At 39.0% G+C, this 20,401-nt stretch overlaps 1 protein-coding gene across 1 annotated transcript in view; it reads right to left on the reverse strand.

Moving 5' to 3' along the window:
* MEIS2 (Meis homeobox 2) overlaps positions 1-20,401 on the reverse strand; it is a 177,923-nt gene that overhangs the window by 126,582 nt on the left and 30,940 nt on the right. The window contains exon 6 of the mRNA XM_035889783.1: positions 307-408. Coding sequence (XP_035745676.1) covers positions 307-408 — 102 coding nt within the window. The remainder of the gene's footprint in view (positions 1-306; positions 409-20,401) is intronic.

The raw sequence follows: 20,401 nt of genomic DNA on the forward strand, positions 1-20,401 counted from the left end.
GAAGATGTATTAAAAAACATGGAGGATGGCTGAATGCTTAAAAAAAAAAAAAAAAGGTGTTTTAATAGAAAAGTGTCAAAATGAACCGTAAAAGCTTTTCCAGGTGATAAAATGTACACAAACGTGTATGTTACATAAAACACAAATAAGAGTACCATCTCGATATGCATTCACAAACACCTGAGCAGCATCAGAAAAGATGCTTGCTGTGAATGCATAGCCCAGAAAAAATAAAAAAAAAAAAAAAAACAAAACAAAAAAACCCCAAAAACCAAAACAACTCCAAACTTGGCAAGTCTTACATACCGTAAGAGCTCCAACACCTATGCACAGTAGGGTGGATTAACCCGCTGGGTGCTGCGGACATATATATGCACCTCCTCCTAAAGTGTTCATTTGGCTGGCAGTCTGGAAAATGCCAGAATGTGAAGGGTTACGTGGGAACACTGACAGTCTGCTCTTGTAGGTTTAAGTTAAAGCCCGTACTTTAAATATAGTGTGCTATGTATTCAGAAACATAACTAATACTGCTTGTAAGTGGTATTTTATATGGTGCTCGCAGCAAAGGGCTCGATCTGGTGCTCGCTCCCGCTGGTGAAGCACGTTCCGGCCGACCACCACGTGCTTTGGATCTGCCCGTATTTACTTTCAGGGGTAACATGTTTCAGGAGCCTTTTCCTCCAATAAGCCTTGTAAAGGTAAAGTGTAAACCATCTATACCTCATCTGCTATATCTACTGGATGCTTAAAAGTGGTTACTGGAAAGGCCTGAAATGCTTTGTCTTCCAAGTTCAGCAGACAGACTCGTAAGAGCCAGCATTTAAGAGATGAAGCCCCTGGTTAGTCCCTGCTAGTTTCTTGGAGTCTGGCCTCAGCCAGTTAATACCCAAATGCCTCAAACTGGAAGCAGCAGCAAGCATACAGACACATGAATTCTGGTCAGAAGGTTTCAACTGGTTGACAATAAAAGCAAAAAGAAATCTTTATGATATCAGAAAGGCTTACGAGCAACTTATTTTCTCCCATCTTACAATTTTACTGGATTGTTTCCAGTAACCGGATAATACTATAAAACAAACAAACAAGGGAAGGCCATGGCCTTCTCCTCTTTCCACACCCAAACTATCCCATAGGATGCTTTGATTTGCTTTAAGTGATCAAAAGAACTGACAGAGCAATGCATAAATTCATAGGAACATTGGGAAAAGCATTTGTCAGAAGTTTCCATTCACTTGATTTAGAAAATAAGGAAACACAAAAATAGCAAAATGACAGGGTACTGACTTGTTATAACACTATTTGCCTAAAAGTTCACAGCACAAAACTAAAAAGCACAGACCCCTACTCCAACACGTGATGCTTTGCTTTTCTGTTCATAGGCCTGTAATTTCGTTTCGAGTCTTTCATTGTAGCAGAAAGTGTTGCAAAAGACAAACATGCAGCGCCTACAAAGTCTTCCCAGCTTGGATTGCATCCCTGGGCTCTTCCTAGGGAAGGAACTCACAAGTTGGGCTCCAGAGAACTTCCATCACCTTGCTCCTGCCCTTCTGAGGACACAGGGTTGGCTATAGGCAGGAACCCCAAATGAAAAACCTGGCAGGTTATGAGACTTCTCTTCATTCAGATGGGTAAAGCTGAGTTTCCCCCCGGACAGGCGGTTCACCTAGCCAGTTAGAGAACTGACGCGTATGCCATAAGATCAAATCTAAGCCCCACCAATCAAGTAGCAGTCTGGGCTAAATGTGCTGATGCAGCAAATTTCCAGATCTTGATCACACTAGGCAGGGGAGTCATTCTTCTCAGTGATAAAGTCACTGAATGCACTCTTGAGGAGATAAAAAATTAAGAACTGGCTGACTTTGCACCATTTGAGTGAGGTATTCACTGCTGACCCAGAACAACAGAATTGTCACCAGCTAGGAATCACCGTAGACGTGGTCATCTCTGACTCCTTACTGCAAGGCTGTTCACAGGAATAGTTTCTCAGCTGCTAGTGGCATCAGTGCGGAAACTACAATGCTTAAATGCATTATGCGTTAGAAGAAACTTCGTGCAGTCCCTCCATCTCTCCCCTTCTCCCCCTCCTCTTAAAAACTCTGCAAAATGATGCCAATGAGAGGGGCTCAGTAGTCAAAAAAAGCAAACAGGATTTCAGCAATTAAGATTTGCCTCAAAGACATTAACACCCCTTTGCAATTTTATACTTAAGATATTTTTACCTGTGTTTTACTGTGTCAGCTTTTAAAATTTACCAGAGATTGATGCAGCAGCTAAGTACTGAGATGCTAATAGTGTTGGAGCAGTATCTAACATCAGATATTCCATTCCCTTTTCTGTTACTGGCTCAGAAAGTGACCTTCAGCAAACTTTAGGGATAAGGATATTCAAAGGTGCTCAAATGAGCAAGGAACACAGCTTGCAATGAAAACTGCTTTAAAAATAATACATAATACTCCTCTTGATAGTAACTGGCGGTGGCTCTTAGGTAAGTGAATATTATATATTATTACTTTTAAAGACAAACATGTCAATGCAACTCCTGCACTCATTTGAGCATTACATTTTTTCAAGCCTGAGTACAGTTATTGTTTTTACTACTCCTTCATCTCCAAACGTGTATCTTAAAGAGAACATGAGTTCTTTATATCCTAAAATACTCCGTTAGAAGGCAGGTTCTTGGACATAAGTACTTGTGATCAAAATAGATACACAAGGACATCTTATTTCTTTTCTCCTACAGCTAAATAGCAGTATTTCCATTTATGTAACTAGGAGCAGAAGCAAGTCTTAGTGCTGCAACTTCGGTAAAGAGACCACACAGGTTTTTCTATCTGCGGCTGATCAAAACAGTGAAGCATGGACAGCCCTGTCACCCAGTCTTTACCCATCTCTGGTTCCTGTGGCATACATGGGAATTTGTTCTGAGAGACTGGGTGAAAAAACTAAGATTTGGCATTTGCTGTTTCTACCTCCAACAAACCCAACAACAAACCACTCTCTGGACCTCACTCTTCACCTGCCATACACGCTGTGCTCCCAGGGAGGAGGAAAAGTGCTCACGGGGGAGTGGGACCTGCCCATGCTCCCTGTCTCTTTGCGGCGAGGATACTTATGTGAGCACCGGCCCCATATGTTTGGACAGGGATAGCTTCTCCCTGGCTCTCGGAGAGCAGGAAAGAATTACCACATGGAGTACAGGTCTGGGGCCATTTTTCTGAAATAAGAAACACCAGCGTTCACAATTCACTTACGAAGCACTAACGAGGCCCCCTTTCCAGCCCCCTTTGTTTCTCACAAAACAGATTTGTCTGGACAATGGCAAGGAAAGAGCAGCTAAATCAAGGAGATGAGCAGGCCATCCTTTTCTCCTCGACTACTGCTGCTTTCCGGTACCCATGATGGCTTTTCCTGTATGTGACAAAGGTTCGGTAAATAACGCACGCCTGGACCCTGGCCGTTGATGGTTCACAGACTGTACATCCTTAGCAGCACCACCCCATCTATTACTGTGGAATTAGTTGACAATACTACTAGTTGTACCAAAAAAATAAACTAATTGGTCCCTGAGGATACCTAGGTGCTTTGGAAGTCTTTTTAACAAAAAGAAAAAAATTATCTCCCATAGTGATTTGCCAGGCTTCCTATACTCTATCCAGCACATTGGGACTTCTAAATTACATACTATAATTGACATCAAATATCTGTCCCATCAGTGAATATCTTTATTAGCATCAAAATCACTCACAACTAGTGTTCCTCAATGTTATTAAACAGAACTTGTTCTAGGTGTTGCCTTACTAATTAGTCAGGATGAGCCCGAGGAAGAAAATCTGGGTCATGTTAAATTAATTGGAATGAGCATGAAAATTAGCAGAGCAAACTGCATCAATTTTCTATAGAGAGCCTTTCTTCATGTTGAGAATAAAAATGGATATTATGAGGCATTAACCAAACTGCCTTCTGTGACTGCCAAGAGGTGTGTTACAGTAGCCCAAAAATATCATGCTCACAGATTTTCAGAAGTTAATGAGACATTTCCAGGAATGGTAAATACATGGTATTAAAATGGGTGTGCCTCTTATGGGAAAATGCCAAGTCATTTCATGTTTATTCAGGCATAACAAGCTCCTCAAAATGAGCATAATTTAAGAGGTGAATAGTGCAAAGAGGGCTAACATTCAACTAATTTTCCTTAAGAAAGAAAAGATTAAATTGAACAAAAAATGAATTAAGAGGTTTACAAATCAACAAGTCAACCATCAGATTGCAGCCTCTGCTCAGTATATTCTCATCAGCCCCTGCCATGAAGTTTTCAAAAAATGTCCCGAAGGCAGGGAACAAAGCGAGCAGAACTGATTACAGCCACACTCACCGCCTTGCTGTCTAAACTCTGTTTGGCTTCCTAATGAGCTCACTAAAAACCTAATTCATCTCCCATAACCCTTCTCAGCCCTCCTTGAAATTCACCATTATGGAAATTACAGATGAAACATTTACAGGCTGTGTTCAAATTACTGCTTCTTCAACAGGCAGGTCCCTGACCCTCACAATGAACACAATAGAGGTATGTCCGGCATGAAACCACTCGAGCCACAGCCTATAGAATAAAGAGGCTCAGGAAGGTTAAGACTTTTTCTCATGGTGACAATGATTTCCGCATTAATGCTTTCAGTTCCATGAATATGGGAATTTTGTGGGTTTGACAGTATATCAAATACAAATTGTAATTCAGAAGGGGAGAAATGAGTTGTACTGATGACAAATAGCTGAAATAGGCTAATGTGAATTCCCAGCCTGTTCATGAGGAAACTCCCTCAGTTCCTCATTACATGAAGTCAAAATGATCCTCACGGCACCTAGCCTGTAACTGGAAGATTACTGAATTGATGGATCCTTAGTTTAAAATGCAGCTGTTTTATTCTGCTTTAGTAATTAATTCTTTTTCCAATACCATATTGATTAAGCGTAGACCCTGATAAAGTTCAAACTGAGAAGAATCTCTAGTGGCTTCCCTAGTTGCTCCAGAGACTCAATGAAAACTTCCTACAATTCCACCTGCCTCCTCAGAGTGCTGATCCAATGAACAGAACAGTTTTTTTCTCATAAATTAGTTAGGCCATGTGGAGCTGTATTAGCTGATCGTTGCTTTTGTCTCTCTACTTGCTGACTTGCTTTTCACTTTTGCTGTCCTTTGTGCTGTCACACACAAAGTCGGAGTGCAGCTGCCATGCTGAACCCAAACCAAGGTAAAGAACAATTCGTACAAACTACATTTTTCCCCCCCCCCCCACTTTATACAGCTGCAACTCCCCGAGCAGCGCTGCACTCAATAAGGCCTCCTGGGATCCAACTAGCAGAGAAATCCGTGCTGAAGCATGCAGTTGTTCTGTGGGACTAAAGGGTGTTGGGGGAGGCGGTGGGGGAAATAACCTGTTTTCTTCAAGGCTGCTCCACCTTTTGGGATAGAATATTTGCTGCTTTGTTTTTAGCAGCCAGAGATCCTTATATTATCTGGTTTTTACTTAAAAACAAAACAAAAACCCAAACGAGCAGGCCCAAACCACACACATAAAAACACTACAGCCACTTGAGACAAGAAATCACCACTTCACCTATAACAAGTGGGATGTGGGTCCTTGTTGACTAACAGGCAGCCGGTGGCTGTCCCTGAACGTCCACTGCAAACACAGCAGCATATTACAAGAAGCAGCAATCACCAACACGATGCCGCTTTTCGGGGAGTCACCTATACCAGGAAATCCTGGTTTGTGAATTAAGAAGAGCACGATAACAGAAAGTTTCTCAGATTACAGCCAGTACAATGGATTTTCTTTTTTACAAAAATCAGAAATACATTGGTCTGAAAACATTCCCAGCACTTTATTATTAGCCCTTCTCCTTCTCCTCCTTCCCTTTCCACCACCTAAGAAGAAACGCCTGATGCCTTCTGTATCTGCCACACTACAGTTTATAACTTGAACACCTGTGTCTGAAGGGTAACGTGCCATATATACTGGTTTGCACAACACCGGTTACAGGTGACCTACAGACCTGAGTGATCTGAGGGAGTAGCAGGCACACCAGATATTAGCAATCCTTGTTCAGGTGACTTATTAGTTAACAAGACTACTTAAAGGCTAAGGATCTCATTCTAATTTCATACTGTCTGAGGCCCTTGACTTAACCTCTGCCTTCCCACCAAGGTGAAAGCAAGCTGGCTTTTCATACTTCTTTGGGAGAATCTGCTCAGTTTTGGGCTCGGCCGATTTGTATTTGAAGAGCTACGTAAGCAGACGGGTGCATGGATGGCAGCGGGCAGCCTCTGCACATGGTGGGCCAGGACAGATAACAGCATTCCCCACCTTCAGAGCATTCTTCCTTAGGGCGAAAGGTCACCCTTCACAGATGTCTCCAGCAGACACTCAGTTGTCAAAAGGTTGCATCATGCGATGCATGCAGTCACTGCTAACAATGCGCTGTTCTCATCCCGATACGTAAACACGTTGCACTTCTAAATAATTTCCTTGTTAAGGAGAACTTGTTTTTTCCCCTCGAGTTTTGTTCAGTCATACAAAAAAAAAAATGTAAGGAACATTGAGGAAAAAACCAGTGACTCCCCCCCCTCCCCCTTGCCAATTCATGGCTTAAGTACTCTATTTTCCTTTTCTGTCAGGCTATTCAGCACGAGAAGATGCTTTTGGTTAATTCCCAAAAAAAGAGAAATAAATCCACCATATCCCAAAACGTCTAACAGTAAAGCATATAGTTTGGAGGCAAAAAAGCGCACATTTGGTAAAATAGAAGATAGTAAGCAATTTGTCAGAAAAGTTACAGCACCAGAAAAATTCCATGAAGAAGATTCCGTTCAGCTTAATATAGCCTATTCTAATTTCTTCCATTTAAAAGTAACAGACAAACAAGCACGGCGTGTGGACAAGCGCAAAAGGGAAGTTATGTGTGTTCATGTATTTATTACAAATTCAGGTTTGTCTCATGCAGAAAGTTTATTTCTCTAGGAGCACTTCAGAAATAATAGGCCCTAGTTGCTACAGTAGCTCAGCTTTTTGATTTCCAGCACCTCCAGATGAATAATATAACAGCGATTCCTTCTTTGTTGAGGACAGTTACTCTAAAGCAGCTTGAAGCTATCACACACAATACAAAACAAGTAATTTTGTTCTAGAATAGATTCAAACAAGCTTATCAGGATTGTTATCTATTTATAAATTATATATTTAACAGTAAAGACAGACAGACATGGCTGGAATATTACACATGGGGAAACACGATTAGAGATATTCCAAATTACTCAACCGAATCCCAAGCAATAGAATCTTAAGGGCACTGGGAATTTCTAGAAGAATTAAGCATTATATGTGGTAAAAAGCTCAATTAAATACCCTTAGAAACCAAGCACAGATTCTTTCAGATTGTCTTCAATATGTAATCATCCCAAAAGCAGAATGCTTGCCTCTCCAAGCAACCCTTTTCTGCTCATTCCTCTAGCCACTGAACCTACAGAAAGCACACTTTCAAAAAAAAAAACAACAAAAAACCAAAAAAACCCAAACAAACAAACACCCCCAAAAAAGTCTTCTTTGGTGCTTTCATGTCTGGTATTTCATACACTTGGCCATCTTGAATTAATAGGAGTCAATGAAGATACACATTCTTAAAAACGGCTGCAGCTTCATCAGTCTATCTATGAACTTTAAAGACCTTCGTTTTATGAGCTTTCCTCAGGGTAGGTATTTCAGTGTTCTAAAAACAGGGTTATGGACTGTTAAGTTAAGCACATGTTCTGCATCAACATCTTAGTTTCAGCAGGTTATTTGGTGCCAAGTTTGCCAGTGAGTATCAATCCCGAAATATGTGCTTATTCGTTTTAACAGGTGTTTGGAGAACAGGACAGGAGAAGAGCACTGTTAATATATTCATTCAGTATCTACTCTTAACTCTGAAAATCCCCTTACCCTTCCCCCCAAAACGTGACAAAATTTCACCTCAGGTGTTTAAGATGCAAAGAGATGGAGCTGAAAAGGAGTGCAATGAGTATTTCTGTTATTTCACCAGTCTGACTATTTGTCCACTCATTTCTATTGTACATAAATTTCTCAGCTAGTACTCACAGACCTGGGTTTATGTATGGTACGACTCATCTACTTACAGAAAACTACCTTTTATTGTGCAACTGATGTTAGCTGTAGAAGAAAAAAGAAAAAAAAGTAAGGCTGAAGCAAAAAAGCTAATACCCTTTAAATAACAAAACATAACCAGGGACTTTCACTCAGTCTGTTCTTCTGCATACCATTTGTTAGCGTGTGCATTGCAGGACGTACAGGGAGAAGAAATGAAAACAGTCTAAAACCAAAACTGGCTAACCCACATCAGTCGTTCCACAGAACCAAAATAACAGTTTGCTCTTAAAAATTAATACCAGCGCAACATAACAATAAGATTTACATGCACGCACACACACTGCTGTCACATTTGTGGGTCAGTTGAGATGGTGCATCACAATTTTCACAAAATCCACATGCACAGATAACACCTGCAAGAAGTGTGTATCTCAGACTTGGTCTGCTGAGAAACGAAGTGAATCCCCGCAGCGACGTTTGAAGGTTTAAAAGCTCAGTTTTTTGTTTCGAAATGCCTATGAAAACATTGCCTGTGCTCAGAGGCCTTTTAAAACAAAACCAAAGCTTTTAAAGCTTCAAAAGCGGTCATGGGAATTTGCTCATCAGGAGGGAATCCTAAATGAAGGCCAAGATTCAGTGGATTGCCCTGGACGTGACAAAAGCCATAGCCTGTCTGCAGATCTACAGTTTCTTATAAGAAATGTGGGCTGATTCAAGCAAAACCCTACAAACCTTTGCCCATGCCCTACATTTTACAAAATCTACTTTTAAAAGGTTTAGTCCTCCCCAGTTATATCCTACTATTCTCTGCCATACTATTAAAAAAAAGCCCAAACCCCGAAACAAAACAAAAAACCCCACCACTGTCAGAACCCCCCTACCTTCATGGGTACTTCATGTAACTAAGAGAAAGACCACCCCCCAAAGTCCTCAACTTAAAGAAAAAAAAAAAAAAAGGGGGGGGGGGGGGGGGGGCAGCTAAGCTTAGAACTTCTATTGTTATAATCTCAAATATGTACAAGACAGGAAGGAAACCAGCTGACAGTTGCTTTTTAATATATGAAAGATGATTTACAGAAGGAAATATTCTAATGTTATGTTAAAGGCCTAAACTACTTTGGAAAACCTTTTTTTAAAAAAAAAAAAGTCAATGTTTTCTACCTATAGCAGTCTAAAAATAAGGTAAGAAGTTCCTTACAAGTTGTTTAAAGGACTGTTATAAAAAGGCAGCAAGAAAGTAACATTTGAGTAGATCAAGACTGCTGAATCAGTTATTTAAAGCATAAGAAGCCTGGTATAAATTAATTCTTTCTTCTGAAAGTGTGAGATAGTAAAAAAATCTATGGTTTCACCTGAATTTAATGTCAACGATCCTGCCCACCATGTAACTGACATTCTGCCTTTTATTTTGGATGCAATAATCTCATTTCATTCATACAAGTTACACCCTGCTCCCATGAAATAAGACAGACAACTCAAGAACAGCTAATCAGCATGGAGAAGGCATAAGAGCAGAGAGAGTTATATGGGGGGGGCAAGGGGGTGTTCAGAAGCCATATCCTTCTCAAATGATCTAAACTAAAGCAAAATCATGTTATAATGAACAGCCGTTTGATGAAAGAGTGGAACAGAAGACCAACATGGATCCTCCACCGGACATCTGGCCATGCATGGGTATATCCTGCTCATGACAAAGTTTGAACTAGGACCCTTACATCCAAGAGTACTTACACTAGCAAGCAAAACAGGTCCAGGCAAATCGTCCCAGGGTTTGCCTCAGCTGGAGGGTGCTCTTTGCATAGTTTACAAATTATGCACTAAGCAAGTTCTCAGTCTCTTAAGAACAACTGAACCTTACAAGGAAATTCTCTAAGGAAGCATGTAAAATGTTTATATGTGAATAAACAAGGAAAAAAATAATATATATACACACACACACCCCTACTAAGAACATAAGCAGCTCCTCTGAGCTCATGTACAACAGTCATAGAAAATAACATGAGAAACAACCTCAAATCTGTATTCTCTGATTACATGAAGACAAATTATATAGACACAAGATTTTTTTGCTGCACAGACACACTAAGATTGAATCAATTCTGCTTTCAAATATACAGACTGTGCTCCCATCAACTCCCACTGAAGTCAGAATTTGACCTATTGTGTACTTTACATTCACATCAATGAAGTCGGTAAGAGTGCAGAAAATTGCTTTAGAAAGATGTAAAATTCTTTACTAGTTCTAAAATAAAAGGACAGCTTATTTCTTTTAAACAAACCAGATTGACAGCCATTTGGACGAGCTTAAAGGAGGGTTAATTGGCATACAGTAAACCTGAATTCTGACAGTGTGGACTTCTAGCTAAAATGACATTCTCTTTGGTGGTCCTAGGACTGTAGGATTAGTTTACAAGAAAGCAGAGAGGGGTTTGAAATCAAACCCTGAATGTCACTGATGAATTACCAGATTAGAAAGGCCTGGCTATATGAAACATATTCCTGCCCAAATTCAGATTCAGAAGAGAAAACAAAACAACAACAAAGGGCAAATCTGTAGTTGAGCCTAAGTTATAGATTAATAGAGTGAATGAAAGATCTTAAAAAAAAAAAATAATCAATAAACCCTTCTTTCATGAAACCTTGCTCATAGAACTTTATGCCAAACTATGCTCAAAGCTGGGAATATGAACTGCTAATAAAATCTAACTCAGGGAAAAAATTAGGATAACCAATTCACAGCTAAATGAAAGTGTTTCATCTATCATTGCAGAAGGTTTTCTGGAAATGGATAAGGTAGGATGAATTTTATTATTCTGAGACAGGAAAAAAAACAGAAAGAAGAAGACGGGCACGTGCACAGTGGTTAGCTATCAACTACATGTAACTCAAGTCACTAAAGTAAGTTTGTGAACTTTAGGGAAATTCAGATATGGTTCCTTAAAACTGCAAAGAAAACAGTAAAATCTATAAGTAATTGAAATCTAAGAAACATTCAACACTAATGAGATAGTCTTTGTTCTGTCTTTTTTATCTGGAAAAACGCATTGTTACTTCTGCCCTGGACTGAAGTATGAGTACTGCAGTCACCTTTCTCTTTTTAAATCCTTGTATGCAAAAAGGGCAGAAAACCCAAAATTACAAGTCAGCTGAGACGCTAGCACAAACCAGCCTATCCCTGTTTCCCTAAAACGAAAGGCATCTATATGCATTAAGCATTTTGGTAACCTCTAAATAGAAATTTAATTTTCTAATACTTTAAACTTATGCAACCTGCCATTTTACACAAAACAGGTAAAACACTCCTGAAAAATAAGACTATTAAAACAAAGCATTAATTAAAGTCTCCATCTAAAAAGATGTCTACATTTATCACACACAAAAAAGTTAAAATGTTACGAACCAGCAATTTTTTTCTTACTCAAATACACTCTTACACAGTGACAGATGTTATGCACAAAATATATTAAGTATCTTGAATACACAAAATGAATCTTAAGTGTGTGGACTCAAAAGCACATGAAATCTAATCAAAAATATAAGAAGTTAAAACACCCAAAACTTACCAGCTTTCTTTTTAAGGAAAATATTTGTAGTTTAGGACTAGAATGACAACGTCAACTGAAAACAAATGCTACAAAGGCTGAGGTTGTCAATATTAACCCTACTGTGGGCCTCTAGTTCAATAACAGGACTTGCAATACACAGAGTTAAGCAATGTCCGAGTCTTTGCCAGGCTGAAGTCCTACTTTGGTTGTCATAGGCACTTCAGAAAATGGAAGGTCTATGCTGATGTACGCATAGGATCTTTTCATCCTTTGTCATTTCTTGCCTAAAAATATTTGCTGTCTCCATAATGCTAATTGCTACATTAAAATCTTTAACAAGTGGCCAATTATAATTTGGACCTCAGTTTAACACTGAGAAATAAAAATAAAAGACAACAATGAAGAAACAATAAAGGGGTGACAGCCTTTTGACTGTAGAGAAGACACGGGGCTTTAATAATTTTCTCAAGGCAGTGAACTGACGGTAGAAGTTACACTCATTGGGTTTTACATGTTCTACAGACTGAGTATTTTTCATTCAAACCAGCTTTCTTTACAATGTAATAGCACGGAAATAATGTAATTTTTTTTCCTGATATAAGAACTGTCACCCTCCCTTTTTGATTTTCCCAGGAAATTTCTTAATATAAAACATTAGAAGGCCAAAATAATGCTTGGGCATGAGATGGATGCACAGCACACATGGTTGTTTTACACAACCGAATTATGTACCCAGCCGGATGGGAGTCCATCAACACTGAGTAATGTAATCAAGTCAAAATCACTGTTGTCTCAACGAAGCACTTGGAAGCACTGTTTGAGCACCAGGACCTCGGTGTGTTAGGCACTGTACAAATAAAGCAGAAGGACAATCCCTCTCCCTTTTTTTTACTGGCAGAAGCCCAATGTAGCTCCATTGATTTCAGATGTATTAGCAAGGAAGGGCCTGATCCAAAGCTCACTGAAGTCAACCAAAATCTTTCTGTTGATTTAACAGGCTTTGGATTAGTCCCTAAATAAGAACAGATTTTGGCTCAGCTAAAGGATTTCACTTAAGCCCTCTGCTTGTTCAAGCATCTAGTAGGAGCTAAGAGAACACTGCGGTCCTACTGAGTAGGAGGTTGTGTTCATCTTGAACTATCCCCTTTAACAGATGTATGGGGTCAGGAGTCCCACGAAATACAGAACCGTCAGTAAGTGGTAGATCTGAGGTGGGAGGAATTAGGAAGGAAGCTCAGAGCTGAAAAATTCTGATTTGTGCTATTTAAGCAATGTTCCATCCTCTTTAGGCAGGAGTGTAAAATTAGACAGGGAGTTCATGCGAATTTCCAAATTTTACGGTCATAAATTAATTAAAACCTTCACACCAAGTCCTGCAATGAAATTATATGCGTGTATTTGTCATATGCACTTCTGCTGGACTCTCTGCAAACGGGGGCTGCCTTAAATCTAGGTATGACCAACTTCCAGCTGTATGTGGAAAAGCCCAAGGAAAGTTTAAACAAATGTAATTGCTTAAACAAGTGTAGCCACAATAAGCTGGTGGGCATAACGCAAGATTATAAGGAAAAGAGCACTCTATACTTATTTAAGAATTAAATACCAGGGTTGTCAAAAAATTTCATGGTACAAATCACATCTTAATAGAGAATTTGCTGAATTCCCCTCTCACTTTCATGGCTGCTCCACCAGTTCTTGTCAGTTATAGCAAATGCTCTGTTTACACAAGAAAGTAGAAGACCCCAATCCTAGCCTGTGCCTGAGGAATGTATAGTGCCAAGGGTGTACAAAGGTAACCATCCATAAAATAATTTGAGCTCTTTCCACAAGTTATGCAGCCAGCAGTTTAGGACAGCACTCAGTGCAAGTTTGAGCATCTGGAGTTAGCAATGGACTTCAGACTAGGAGCAGCTGGGAAGTCAGTGGAGCACAGGGAAACCACTTTGTCTTGCTCTTCCCTGTGCTCACTACCCCGGCTGTAGGGAGGAAGAGGGGCACCAGGCCTATCATGCCAACTCTGCCACCAGACAATTTTCCTGTGTTCGCTCCCTATGCTGGGGTAAGGATGGCTTCATAAATAACCCAAACACAGCCAAGATTTGGGGCTGTCACTTATAAACCACCCGCATGTAACAGTACAAAACGAAGAACCATTTACCTCCTCCAGCTCCACACATACCTGCACACGAGGTGAATCACTATACTGAGTACAATCAAATGGCAGCAATCAAATTCCTTAAAGTTAATTTTGAGTTTACTGCACAAGTTTATTTTGTCCAACAGATTTGAAAAAGTGTTAGTATTTCAAGAAATGAACCAGACTGAAAGCATAAATTTATTTTTCTCTGAAGCTCACTTCAACATCTAAAAAACCACCAGAGGAAAAAGTGATTCAAAACTTTCCTGTGCAAATAAAAAAAGCTGGTGTTTATTATTATTTGTCCTCTAAAATATAGGGCATGATGAAATTTTGTTCAGAAATATTAGGAAGTAATAGACCTTTATGGCTGTCTTTTTGTAGATCCTACGTGTCTTAATGGCACTAGTTTCTACAGGAATTGTCAAAAAATTAAAGGGGTTTTTTGTGTGTTTGTTTTTTAAGATAAAAGAATCATGCTTTGCTTTCATTTATTTGCTCTTGCTACTAATTCTACACAAGAAGGATCAGGTTCTTGTGTGAATAGTGTCTTCCTCTTCTCTCCTCTGAGGAGGAAGAACTGCTTTTAACCAATTTCCATCCCCTTCCTTCAGTCATTCTCCGGACAGTCCACCACTGGCTCAAACAAAAGACAGGTCTTTTATGAGTACTATAGCTATGATCAAGACACCTAGATGGTGCATTTTAAAATGTTATTCTATGTTCTGTAGAAATCCAAGTTACTAGATCTAGATTGGTATGTTTATTAAGACTAAAAGCAGTAATAAACAACAGTAAATTAGTTACACAATGTTACAAATTCTCCCCCTCACCCCACCAAAAAAGAAAAAGGGTATGCTGTATTTCATAGCTAACAAAAAACCTCTAAGTATGAAGCAGACTATTCACGATCCTGCTGCCAGTTTTGATGCCCTAAGCCTTCATTCTTAGCCACCGCTGCCTGTCTACATGCTGAAAACTCTTAGGCAACAGAGCAGGGAGTACGCTAGATCTTCCCATGCCAGGATGAGAAAAATCAATGTCCATGTTTAAAAGACAGAACTACTGATGTGCAAGGTCACTAAACAGCGCAACCTGTTCCGCAGCTCTAGAGTACTAAGGAGATCCAAGAGGAAAAACTCCACAACAAAACAAAACCCACAACAATGCATTGCACAATCTTGTTCTAAGCCAACATTGGGTCCCTAAGACCCAAATATGAACACAGAATCAAGTTTTGCTTGGTCTATGTTTACTATGCTTGTTCAAGGGGAGAGAAAAAACCAAAACAAAAACCCACTAAACAAGGAATACACATATATAGTGATACAACAATTTTTTAAATATTGGAAACATCACTTTAGACTTCTCATCTTCATGAAAACATCACTAAAGAACTGGCGATGTGATCCATGTCATCTTTTATTGCTCACGTAATAAGACTTATGAATTAAAAACAATACAAAGTTAAAAATCAAGGTTATTTCATTTACCGTTTTTCACCCTTGTTGAACAAAGAGGAAGTGTTAACATAAGCAGTACAAATGCAGTATATCCAGCACTTCTTTTATGAAATTCAAGGAGGCCAATAAAAGAACGCACTTGAATTTTCCACATAACCCTGCATTCCTGGAATATCAGAGCAGTCCACTGACAAGAGATGACCATTTCATAACATTCATGCAACATCTAAGTACTCTTGTGTCCATTATACAGATGGGGAAGAATGCATGTCAGAGAGGGTACATAACTTACACAAGGTCCTACTGGATTCAGTTCTGGAGTTAGTGGCTCCTGGGTAGACAGCCATATCCTTACCTCATGGCAACAAACTGTGGAGCTACAGGAAGGCCACCAAAATAACAGATGTCTTCCCAGTGACCATACTTGTTATTTGGATCATGCCTGCAGCTAACAGGGTAGTTAAGGTGGCCATCGCCATTTCCTGGTATCACCCTCTCCTTATGACTATACTGCTTTCATGTAACAGTTCCCATAAAACCAGAAAGCTGCAAGTCTAAGTTTCTACATGTGTTTTCATGTGTACATTTTTATTCTTGTAAATATTAAAAAAATATTCATTTAAGTCTTCTACTGCATGCACAAAGACTTACACAAACTAGTAGAAACCACTGGTTAAAACGGTAAACATTTATTTGAAGATGGCATCCTAAATATATAGACAGTTATCTGATTTGAAAAGTCCTCAGCTTATCAAGACTTACATGTAGATGGCTTTATTTTTTAGTGAATGAAAAACCTACCCAAGTGACACAATAGTTTCAGAGAAGAAAGGAGAAGGTAGAAAATAGGAGAACTTACTCACTTCAGCCTATAGAAAGCTTCCTGCAACCTCAGCTCCAGCTTTAACAGCCAGTTACTTAAAGGAATCACACAAGTTTGAGAAACAAGAAAGTATATTTAGACACCAGACCTGGGTTTATTGGTACCATGCGGTCAGTCACTTTAAGAAGTAATTTTCTAAATTAAAAGCAATGTTTAAACTAGATTGGTTTAAAAATTCAGAACTACCAAAAAAAAAAAAAGTCATGGCAAATCATGTTAAGAGCCAACTAAAGACAGCTGTCAAGTTTCCTCTACCTGTCCTACTTCCCCAGATATAAAAGCTGCTCAGAAGCTGGAGCAGTCACCAAGTGGTTGGCACTCCTTTTCTCAGGCAAAGACAATAAGACAAAAGGCCCACGTATTACAACGTGTAGTGCCATAATGCAGTGTTTGATGCTCTAGAGGGCCTTCAACAAGTACTATACAGCCAAAAATCAATTGAAAATCAGCACGATAACAGAGCATGAGTTGCCCTGTAATAACCTTAAGCCCCCCAAGGCTATGTGGGTCCCTTTCATCTGTCACGCTGCACCGACGCTAGGGGAGCCTGGCCTCCCCTCCCCAAGCACTCTGGACATGTCGGTGCCTTTTACCTACTGCTTTCACCTTGCACAGTAAAGAGAGCTGACAGCCTCGGTGGATCTTTTAAGCTTTCAAAAGTGGAATTTGATTGCCATTGGTTCAGACACTTTAAATTATCTTTTTTTTTTTTTTTAAATAAATTTCTCATCTAAGTAAACCTACTGATTTTGGACTGCAAACATCTTCAGCATAAAGAAGATCCCTCCAACCATATGGCTGAATAGACAGAGGTGATTCCTCCGTCGTGTTTAACAAAGTACAACTCGAGTAGTAAAAGAGAAAGAAACCCGGTTCAATTCCATGCAAATTGTTATGCATGCAACAAAGCAGGCCTACAAATATTTCACTCATATGGTAGGTTTAATTTCAATATTTCTTTAATTACTTTCCAACAATGTCTGGTTTCTGTTGAATTTACACTAGTACTTGGCATTTGGTGCAACCCCAAAAAGATAAGATACATATGTCCCCTATTCACAGTCTTGGCATTTTTACCTTAACTCAGGCATGGAAGTGATTGGTTTGAAAAATCACCTTGCTGATTAGCTGGGTTTTCTGATAAATATATAGCATTAATCCTTAAATTCTGAATATGACATAAGGTATACAAATGTTCTGTCTGACTCAACAGCAACATATCACGGCTTAAGGAGGACATGTACGCTGATCTCTGTGAGAGAAGAAAGAGCTAATTGGGAGTTAGATTCAGCGTGATTATCAGCTTGTTTATGATAAGGGAGTACTCTTCTGAATAGCACTGTAAATTCATCCCTGATTGTGGTGTTAAACCACAGCTCATCCCCCCGCCCCCCCCTTTTTTTTTGTTTGGTTAGAAGGGGCTTTAAACTATTTTCAGCAGATGACAGTGTCAAGCTTTGATTTTCTTCTGTCTTAAAAAATAAATCAGCCACATGAGCCTGATGTCAAATTTCACTTTCTAATAGGAGAAAGGCACATTTTAAGTGTTTACTATAAGAACACATTTGGGTAATTTTTCCCCATGTCATTACGAACATTAGACTGACCCAATTAATATGAAATGTTTCTATGCTGCTGGAACAGACCGTGTTACAGAAAGAGCCATTTGCACAACCTGTTCATGATTATGGGCCATAAGGACACAAAGATGGCATAGACATTTGTGGACCATCTGAATTCTTACAGGGAAAGGGGAAAGAGGGAAAGAAAAAAAAAAATGATGTTAGCTGACTGTTGTGGGTCATGTTTTTTAATCCAGAGTATTGGACATGTAACACAGCAACAAGAGCTGATCATTTTGTTTAATCACCTTTTGGATCTTTGCCAGATGGTCTCTATTGAGAGCGCTGCAAACAGAGAGAGATGAACTGCGTCTAACATGCCACTAGAGCTTTCCCGTAAATGTCTGAGAACTGAATCCAACAAGAATTTAGTCTCAGAGCAGAAAGGGATACATTTAAAAACTATGTGCATTAACTATACTTTTCCCCATAGAATCCTCACTTGGCATGAATAATTTACCCTCTCTTATGCTAATGGGATCATGAAAGTATCCCTGTGTCTTTAGTGCAGCTATTCTCAGCTTTCAGTAATTACCCCACCCAGTGAAAATAACATGGCTTCTGCAGCTGAACGGCCTACCAGTACCTGGCAATTAGAAAGATCATGGCTGACAGAGGAGCGGTCCAGAGATGGACACGCAAGCTCTGGCAGCCTGAGGAGCAGTTTGAAAAATTAAAAGCCTTCCACTGCGAACATTTCCTTAGTTACTTGGGATCAACGTGGAGAGAGCAGCTCCTGCAAGGGCACTTTTATTTTTATTTTTGAGGGATGACAAAGAGGGTTCTAATGTACTGTCCAGGCACCCTAATATTAAGAAATAGTGACATTCCTTGGTCGTCAACAGTTAAAAGTAAGTTTGGGGGGTGGGGTAGGGTTTTTTTCTTTAAATAAGTGCTGTCTTGTTAAACAAGAGGGAGAGAATTAAAAAGTCAATTAATGAGTGTCCTTCAGTATCTGACAATTTTATCAGCTACACAAAGGAAAAATCTGTAGCATTTCATTACCAAAAAGTTTTTAAAAACCCATTACAAAGAACCAGGCTTTGACCTCTGTCCATAGCACTCCATGCTAGGTAGTTCACTATGTAAAAATTATCAGGCTAAAACATCTGGGAAAGAAAGCTATGAAACAGCAGGGAACGTGGCTGGTTTATTGTTTATCTTTTGTTTATGAGGCAGTATTCAAGTTTAATTACTACTCTAAATTAAACTCTAACAGGCATCAGGAGACATCCCTTTACACGACTAAGTTAAAAAAAAAAATCCAGAGATTCCAACACTAGATCTTTCAAATAAGTTGGCATATATAGGAAGAAATTAGTCAGTCTGTAACAACACAGGAAGGCATTTAAGCACTTGCTACTGTAGGTTTGAATGTGTTACATTATGAAGCCATTAATATTGTAACAAACATACAATTATAATTTAGCAAATGGGAGGTTATCTAACATTTGGAAGCAAATTGGGTTAGGCTGAGTAGGATCTGAGATGGAAAGAATGGCCTAAGGGGGAACCCTACCTTTCTCAATTTAAATACAAATATATAAATATATATTATACACACACATATATATTTAAAACCACCCAGAAACATGAAGTCAGAGGCAAATCTCTCAAGAGTAAGTCTCTTAAGTAAAAACTATTTAGTTATTTTCTCTGAACATTCACGTACAAAAGGGAGGAAAGAGTTCACTGTGTTTACCATAACAGTAAGTGACCAGTTTTAGATGAACTTAGCTGTAGGAGAAAATAAAAGTTGAAAGCAACTAGCAAAAGATTATTCCAGATGGCATCTGTCATATTGTATTTAGGGTTATTTTAAAGAGATTACTGCCACTATGAAAACATTCCATTGACAGAGTTTTCCTAGGCTGCATTTGAAACCCCAGCACACCATACTTCAAATATGGAAGTAAATGTTTTCTAATGCATACATAGATTTTTATCTATATCTAAATATAAAAACCCTACGTGGATTAAAAGCTAAGAATGAGGTGACAATCTTAAATACAAATATAGTATTGTACATCACCCCCCATTCTAAGCTTTAATTTAATAAGAGGTGAGGAATCTGCAGTTGCCACCAGCCTGATTATTAGAAAACTGTATACTGAAGTGAAGATTCACTAGGATATTTTAACATTACTTACTGAAGAATGGGTAGGGACATAAATGTTCACCGACTCCAGCAATCAAACAACAACTGCAAAAATTTGTATTTGTTCACGCAATAGACAGAAAGAAAAGAAAGGATGGGAGGATACTAAAAAGTGACTATATTTAGCTAAGCTGGTTCTGGCATCATTATGGTTAATGTGCATGTGGTGTGCAGTGTGAGCTCAGCAGTTACTGGGCCAACTGTCTCAGTATTTCTGGGAATTCTGCCTATTCACAGTGCAGGGATTGTTCAATTGCTGCAAAATGTACAAAATGAATTTTACAAAAATGAATTGTAAGGAAGGCCCCATTACAACGATTTTACAGCAAAGATGTCAACATCAATTTTTCTTTCATGCATAGCTAATGATTAAAACAGCATATTCCATTTGCCTAAGACAATTTATTTCATATTGGCACATCAAAATATTGAAATACAAAGTTATCTTTACTCTA

The sequence above is a fragment of the Egretta garzetta genome, unplaced genomic scaffold, assembly GCF_000687185.1.
Source record: "Egretta garzetta isolate BGI_Z169 unplaced genomic scaffold, ASM68718v1 scaffold2, whole genome shotgun sequence".
NCBI classification, from domain to species: Eukaryota; Metazoa; Chordata; class Aves; order Pelecaniformes; family Ardeidae; genus Egretta; species Egretta garzetta.